Source organism: Schistocerca serialis, chromosome 6 (genome assembly GCF_023864345.2).
Source record: "Schistocerca serialis cubense isolate TAMUIC-IGC-003099 chromosome 6, iqSchSeri2.2, whole genome shotgun sequence".
Classification (NCBI taxonomy): domain Eukaryota; kingdom Metazoa; phylum Arthropoda; class Insecta; order Orthoptera; family Acrididae; genus Schistocerca; species Schistocerca serialis.
The window spans coordinates 213,631,692-213,640,046 of NC_064643.1; the positions used below are offsets into that span (position 1 = coordinate 213,631,692).

The 8,355-nt window shown below is 44.1% G+C and overlaps 1 protein-coding gene across 1 annotated transcript; it reads left to right on the top strand.

Moving 5' to 3' along the window:
- Window positions 1–1,182: 1,182 nt before the first annotated feature.
- Window positions 1,183–8,050, top strand: LOC126485163 (uncharacterized). The gene is made up of 2 exons (XM_050108837.1): window positions 1,183–1,395; window positions 7,825–8,050. Exons 1-2 carry the CDS (start codon window positions 1,230–1,232, stop codon window positions 8,022–8,024), a joined length of 366 nt encoding a protein of 121 aa, XP_049964794.1. The 5' UTR covers window positions 1,183–1,229; the 3' UTR covers window positions 8,025–8,050.
- Window positions 8,051–8,355: the final 305 nt, after the last annotated feature.

The window sequence follows — 8,355 nt, forward strand, 5'->3', positions numbered from 1 at the left end:
GGCCAATGACGCCAAACGTTGATTTCCATTACCAAACCGATCATGTTCGACAATGCTGGACATACTGTCACACGACAAGAGGTGGAAGCACTTAACGCACTCAGGAACATTGTCAAGCATGATCGTCTTGTTGGTCCAGTTGTTATGTTGTGGGTAGGTATGATTTTGCTTTAGAGTATGGTCCTTGAAGTCTTTGAACACTGTACGCTCACTAGTCAACGGTAATGTATTACTGTACTCCTTCCCCATGTGCGTTTTAAGGGATGAATTCAGCTCTAAATTCATTTTTATGGAAGGCTATGCGCGAATACTTGCATCTGAAGATGATGCTGAGTCTTCGTCACATTTCATATAATTGAATATGAGGAACTGAACAATAAACGAGAATTTTCTTAGATTTATTTGTTCTTCAGTTTTCGCCGTAAGGTACACAAGCATGTGGTTCTTCCGTTCAGCTTCTCTAGGACAACACAGTGCATTCATTTCGCTGTGGAAAGGATCATTGGTCACCAATGTAGTACATAGTGTCGATGCTTAACAGTAGTTTTCCTTGGAATATCTATTGAGTTGCAGAAGAATGTGAGAAACTGACGATACTACAGTCTCTGAGCAAAAGTATCCAGACACCTATTTGTTGCGAAAGATTCCTGTTGGTCTTTCAACAATATTTACTATCCACATTCATGATATCTATCGCCTGACCACTCGCTGACTTTATTAAATTACTCCATCTCTGAAGACTGCGTCGTTGACGAGTAGCTAAAACTTACTCTCAATTTCTTCCTTCTCTGGAACAGTCAGAGTAAAACCAAGAGAAAAGAAACTTTCTGCTGATGTGATGTCTCGTCTGTTCCACTCGTTTCTCTATCGTCCTCGAGCTTCCACGACACACGTAAAAGTACCTTGGAAGGCGATTCCAAACACGTTGCGGGGAACTCGATAGAGCATCCGAGGTCTTTACCCTGCTTGCAGTCATTAGTAAACACAGCGACGTAATTTTGATACTGCTGTAGAATAGTTCGCAACTAAGTGGAACCATCGCGGTCGTCGCCTTCTAGTCTGCTGATTTCTCTCCGAAGTTAACAGGTCATCAGAGCCCTCCCTCGTATCGAGAAGCGGTTATCTGTTTGTTTTGGTGGAGCTGTTGGCGCTCGTTAAGGCGGCGAAGTCTACAAAAGACTGCGCCCTTGCCTGCGTGTCGCTACGCGCCGGTGACTTCCACGTCCAACATGAGGCTCTGCGTCGTGGTGTTGCTGTTAGGCGTGGCTCCTGCCGTTCTGGCTCGCTACTTCCAGTACCTCGACAAATTCAAGGACATGAAGGACGACGATGTCATCGCCTGTATGGCGGAAGGACAGCTGGACAGGTGCAGCGACGTGCTGCGCGAGCTCAGGGGTGAGTCCTACGGCGCTTCCGTCCACAGTCCTTTCGTTAATCTAAGCCGTAAACATGATGAAACAGGCGTTAGTGGGGTTCTTGGTGAAGTGGATCACACAGCTTTCGTAGCAAAGATGTTGTTGTTTCTTACACGCGTTCCAACATCTATCCATGACATAATTTTCATGACTTACTTGAATGTCCCAGAAAAATCAAATGGCTCCAAGCACTATGGGACTTACCATCTGAGGTCATCAGTTCCCTAGACTTAGAACTACTTAAACCTAACTGACCTGAGGACATCACACACATCCATACCCGAGGCAGGATTCGAACCTGCGACCGCAGCAGCAGCGCGGTTCCAGACTGAAGCGCCTAGAACCGCTCGGCCACAGCGGCCGGCAGTCCCATAAAGAAACCACAAATGACTACATGTCGAACTTCATTGACTTATCCGCTCTTGCGACTTAGGCGCAGGAAATAGTTTGGGGGTCGTCTTATGCTCCCCTCTCGGACATAAACGAAAGACGTCATGGGGTTAAAAACAAACTAACTCAACTGTATGACAAATAAGCTTCCCTAAAGACCGGAAAAGTAACAAGGAAATGTACACTGGCTAACTAAAGAACTAAAACGACTCATGAACCTCAGAGATGCTGCATGTCACGCATACGAACTGCGCCCGATGACTGAAAATCATATTGCTTACAAGCGGAAGCGAAACAGTCAGTCAAGCTGTGAGAAATAACAAACTCGGGCATGTCCGTTCATTGACCGACAACACAAATACACCAGCTGTCCTACGGAAAAACCTTTGTGGTCATGGTATAGAAAAAGTACAAGCGGCAGCTGATCCCATTGTCCCAGCCGAAGACTTCACGTTACCTACAACCGCAAGTAAACCGCAAACGAAACAGAGATTCATTCGTTACTTCATGGGGGTAAAACATCGTAGCCACGAAAAATTCTATCTAAAGCATGCTACTTGCAATACCGTCAAAAAAGCCATTATGTGTGTCAGATCAGTATGCACTGGACACGATGTCATCATAGGACTAGTTAAGCGACTACCAAAACAGGACGTTGCCATAGTACCCTCTGATTACCGACATCTTTGTATTCTTCCGGCACTGTCCAAGGTCTCAAAATATATAGTTTACGACCAGCTAACAAACCACCTAACTACAAAAACCTACTGGACGAATATTAATCAGGTTTCCATAAGCACTGCAGCACAACCTCTGCCTTTTGACGATGAACTGAGCTTGGTAGAGAGGAATGGGACGCGGCGGTCATGTGCATCTTAGACTTCAACAAAGCATTTGACACTGTTCACTCGTCATTTTACTTGCCAAATTAGCAGCCTACATTTCACGCTGTGTGCAATGTTACGATCATACAATGTGCAGTGTTACGGTTTCGCTCATAACTGATATCTCGCCTGCAATGCGTCATGTCCGGTACCATAAAGGACAATGGAAGCAGGAAGTATCAGGTGTCTCCCAGGATTCGGCATTAGGTCCTATACTCTTTTCATTACATATCAATAACTTCTACTGCAAATGCCACATGTACGCTGATGAACTCCAGCTGCATCTAAGTGCAAAACCAGTAAATCGGAAGACATTTATCGAGAATCTCAATGCTGGTCTCCATGCTCTACAAAAACATAAAAAACCCTTCCCTCTTGACGCGAAAAAAATTGTACAAACTCTTGTACACTACGTGATCAAAAGAATCCGGACACCACCAAAAGTACTCGTTTTTCATATTAGGTGCTTCGCGCTGCCACCTACTGCCAGATACTCCATATCAGCGACCTCAGTAGTCATTAGACATCGTGAGAGAGCAGAAATGAAGAGCTCTGCGGAACTCACGGACTTCGAACGTGGTCAGGTGATTGGGTGTCGCTTGTGTCATACGTCTGTAAGTGAGATTTCCACACTCCTAAACATCCCTAGGTCCACTGTTTCCGATGTGACAGTGAAGTGGAAACTTGAAGGGACACGTACAGCACAAAAGCGTACAGGCCGACCTCGTCTGTTGACTGACAGAGACTGCCGACAGTTGAAGAGGGTCGTAATGTGTAATAGGCACACATCTATCCAGATCATCACACGGGAGTTCCAAACTGCATCAGGATCCACTGCAAGTATTATGAAAGTTAGGCAGGAGGTGAGAAAACTTTAATTTCATGGTCGAGCTGCTGCTCATAATTCGCTTGGTGTAAGGAGCGTAGACATTCGACAATTAAACAGTGGAAAAACGTTGTGTGCAGTGACGAATCACGGTACACAATGAGGCGATCCGATGGCATGGTGTGGTTATGGCGAATGCCCGGTGAACCTCATCTGCCAGCGTGCGTAGTGCCAACAGTAAAATTCGGAAGCGGTGGTGTTATGGTGTGGTCGTGTTTTTTATGGAGGGGGCTTGCACCCTTTGTTGTTTTGCGTGGCACTATCACAACAGAGGCCTACATTGATGTTTTAAGCACCTTCTTGCTTTCCACAGTTGAATAGCAATTCGGGGATGGCGAGTGAATCAAGATGATCGAGCAGCTGTTCATAATGCACGGCCTGTGGCGGAGTGGTCACACGACTATAGCATCCCTGTAATGGACTGGCCTGCACAGAGTCCTGACCTGAATTCTATAGAACACCTCTGGGATGTTTTGGAACGCTGACTTGTGCCAGGCCTCACCGACCGACATCGATACCCCACCTCAGTGCAGCACTCCTTTAGAATGGGCTACCATTCCCCAAGAAACCTTCCAGCACCTGATTGAACGTGTGCCTACAGAGTGGAAGCTGTCGTCAAGGCTAAGGGTGGGCTAACACCATATTGAATTTCAGCATTTCCGATGGAGGGCGCCACGAACTTGTAAGGCATTTTCAGTGAGGTTTCCGAATACTTTTGATCACATAGTGTACTTCCAATCATTGATTACAACGAAATTATCCTGCAAGGCATTTCCTAGAAAAGCCCACGGCGCCTTACACTGGTTATGTATGCCTGTGTTCGTTATTTTTGCGATGTTCTACTCTTTGATCACATTCCACCATCATATGCACAGCTATCCTGGCTGCGTGCTGACAAATACAGAGATTTCCACACTCTCTGTCTTGTCCACTGTCTTATCAGCTCACCCTGTCCCCCACACTTCTCGTTGACCTTAACCCTCTTGTCTGAACGACGTGGCAGAACACCCGTTCCCGTCGAAGCTAAATACTTTCTGCCCCACTCCATTTTTCAGCCACTTCCTCAAAATCCTTCTCAATAGTAGGAAATCGACTCTGTAATAACATCCCGCACTATATTAGAGCAGGGTTTCCCAAACTGTGTTCTGCAGAACACTGGTGCTCCGCAGAAAGTGAATAAGTGCTCCGTGAAAAGCTATCAGTAATATGGCGGTTTTCTTCGACATTCTGACGAAACTGTTCTTTTTAATTTTGTTATGATATCTGTGTTATTAGTTATGATTTAAAAATTTGTTAACGTGCAAAGTGTACAAGATTTTCCATCAGGAAATAGGATTCTCACAGTGATCCAGTCACAGGAACAGTTTGGATACCCTATTTTAGAGAAATGAATAAAATCTCTAACTTCAGAAGACAGTTAATGATATATGTACTACAGCAACAATAATGATTGTGTTGTACATGTGAGCACTCGTTACCGCTGTACATCCTTCTTTCCAGTCAGATCTTCCTCATTCCCCAGTATCATTAGCTAGAGCAGCCTCCTTCAATTTCCTTTCCCCAGAACTCGCTGTACGAGAAAAACATCTATTTTGTACACCCATAAATTCGTTTTACAGCTGTCCCTATCATTGTTGTTATTATCCTCGTTATTACTAATTATTCAAAATTACAGTCACAATCGCATTATTTATTTTACCGCCAACCGGTTTCAACCCACGATGGGGTCATCTTCAGGGCAATTTACACCATTTAGTCGCTCGCTGGAGTTGGAGGCATCACTCTGCCTGTGCACAGTGTTCCAGTCACAGGGAAAGTGACTGCCTGTGCACAGGCAGGGTTCTCCTGCTCACATGGCAGACGCTCTATCCATCTGAGCTACCGAGGTCACAGAGGATAGTGCGACTGCGGGGACTATCTCGCACACGCCTCTCGTAAGACCGAAAGAACAGACACCATTGATGACCTGCAACCGTCATCTCTTCGCCTTAACAGTGACAGTTTTTTAATCAAAATAAAATAACACACAACAGCGATGTTCAAAATAAAACAGATAAAATAGCGTTATGCTAATTCTTTGACGACATACACATTCGTTTCATTCATTTACACTGCATTTATGAATCGCAACATAAAAATGTTCAAAGCAAACAGATCCCTGGCACTATCTACGGGTTAGAAACTGCGATTTGAACGATAAACAAAGCATGTTTCCAGCATCAAAACAATATTTCACATACTTCTTACTCCGCTGTACAGTATTTGGCGCTTGGCCATTGGGCGCCTGCAATGGGCCAGAGTGAATGACAAACAAGAGGTGCGTGCGGAAGTTTATGAGCTGTTCTTTCTTCTCACACGTCCGTAGTGTCTGGTCTATGACTGAAATTTTCGCAAGGGGGCCATTGCTGGTCTCATATCGTGCAAGTGTACTTTTTTTCTCCTTAAAATACGAGATCAAGTTGGTGATGTTTCCTTGCCAGAAAGCGTCCCCGACTGATGAAAAACATCCAAGAATCGATCGAACAAGTGTTTCGTAAGCCACTTATTTCGTAGATGAATTACATTTCCTTAATATTCTCCCACTGAATCTCACGCTTCCATCTACGAAGGCTACTCGGAAAGTAAGGTCTCATTGGTAGAGTTGGGAAAACACACTGAAAATCAAAAATGTTTTATTTGCAGCAGTTTACTACACCTTCCATCTACTTCTCTACATAGTCGCGGCACGACTTAAACATTATCGTAGCGTTGTATCAAATTTCCAACATCCTTGTCATAGAAAGCAGCCGCCTGTGCTTTCCGCAACTTTTCTACGCTCGTCTACAGTTTGTTGTCAGTCCTAAAATGTTGTCTTCATAGCCAGCGGTTAATGTGAGCAGAGATGAAGATCAGAGGGTGCCAAGTCTGGACAGTAAGGTAGGTGATCAAACACTTCCCATCGAGAACGCTGCAGGGTCGTCCTCATTGCCCCTGCAATGTTCAGTCGAGAATTTGTCGTGAGGAAAGAAATGCATGACACGTATGTTACATGGGGTTGCATGAAAGCAGGCGAAACTTCCCAGCAGGCACCCATACTTAGCGGGAGACACTTGTTAAAGGCATCATTATGCGCTCACTGTGCACTCAGTAGAGAAAGAAGCGAGGTGACGCCTTCGACAGGCACGCTAGAGGCACTGCTTAACACATCTGTGCAAACCTTCATTGGATTCTCACTGTCGTTTCCAATACGCGATCGATCGGACCTTACTTCCCCAATAGCTTTCGTATTTGTTTTATGTTGTCATTCCACTTAACGTCGCCATAGACGGTTACTCTTAGGTTTTTTATGGTAGTTAGGGTTTCCAGTGACTTGTCGCCAAAAGTGTAATCTAACATTAGGGCTTCTTGTCGCCTGTTTATTGGCAGTACGCTAGATTTATTTACGTTCAGGGTCATTTGATAATCCTTGCACCAATAGTCGATACTCTACAGGTCTTTGTGCGTTTCACTGCAGTCTTCAGCATTGCAACCTTCGTACAGACAACAGTATAGTCTGTGAATAGACTCAGGCAGTTCCCGACGTTATCTATGATATGTGAAGGTATAGTAAATAGTAACGGCCGCAAAACACTCCGTTGGCGTTCTTCTGAAATTACCTTTAAATCCGTCAGTTTCGTCCCGTAAAGAACAACGTATTTAGTTCTGTCTGCTAGAAAGTCCGGATTTCACTTCCAAATCCAGTCCATTACTCGGTAACCTTGTGTTTTGCTCACAGAACGACTGTGAGAAACTGTATCGAATGCCTTTCTGATGTCAAGGTACATGGCATCAACATGGGTGGCCTGGAATTCATAAACGAGCAGACAGGACTGTGTTTCACAAGATCTATGTTCACTGAATCCATGTTGATTTTTGTAGAGGAGATTTTTTCTCTGCGGAAACTTGATACTGCGTGAGCGTATAACATATTCCACATAACTGTACAATAGAGTGACGGCAATGGGTTTGGCCTGTAATTATGTGTAACTGTGAGACGACCCTTCATAAATACTGGAATGACCAACAGATAACATTATTGCTTTCATTCTCATCATCACCTATAAAACCACAAGCACATACACTCGATAAACTACATTTTAGATGGCATATCAAAACCTTGCAACAGCGTTCCCATGTCATTGAACAACCCTTGTATGCTGCGAGTTTTGTGTGTTATAGCATTGAAGTGATACTAATGTATTTTTTGTTTTGTTTTTGTTTTTCCACACAGACAAATTTTCTGAGATAGCTGCAACCAACTGCGGGAAATGCGATGCTGTGGAGAAGGACGAGCTCTTCAAGTATTTCGTAAGATTTAGCCACCGCTACGCCGACGCGAGCAAGAAAATCCAGGACAGATACGATCCCACCAGAGAGTACAGGAAGAAGTTTGGAGAATACTGGACCAAGAAGGGCATTGTTTTGTACTGAGAACTTCCGACGAACTCTATGTCACTTTTGTATAAAGCTGATGCTCAATAAAGGCCTCACGTTCCCCTCTTCTTGTTCATTATTGTTTCTGAAAACACCTCCATTTTATAGTTAAATGAATAAATAACTGGTTTACTTTACACTTGCGTCTACTAACAGAGTGGGAAGTGGCTGGATCTGAAATCAAAGAAACTAGACAAAAACAACTGGGTATTAGACTTGTGCAATTTTCGATGTAATTAAATTTTATCATGAAACTCGTCTTTCATAAGATAACCAAAACACTCATGTAATTGGTAACGTCATGCATCAGTCTCACAAAAAACTTTTC

What these genes read in the sequence shown, in the direction of transcription:
- LOC126485163 (XM_050108837.1), top strand. Translation starts at nt 1,230, where the DNA reads ATGAGGCTCTGCGTCGTGGTGTTGCTGTTAGGCGTGGCTCCTGCCGTT. An exon ending in CGTGCTGCGCGAGCTCAGGG is followed by an intron (nt 1,396 to 7,824) that starts GTGAGTCCTACG and finishes TTTTCCACACAG; the next exon opens with ACAAATTTTCTGAGATAGCT.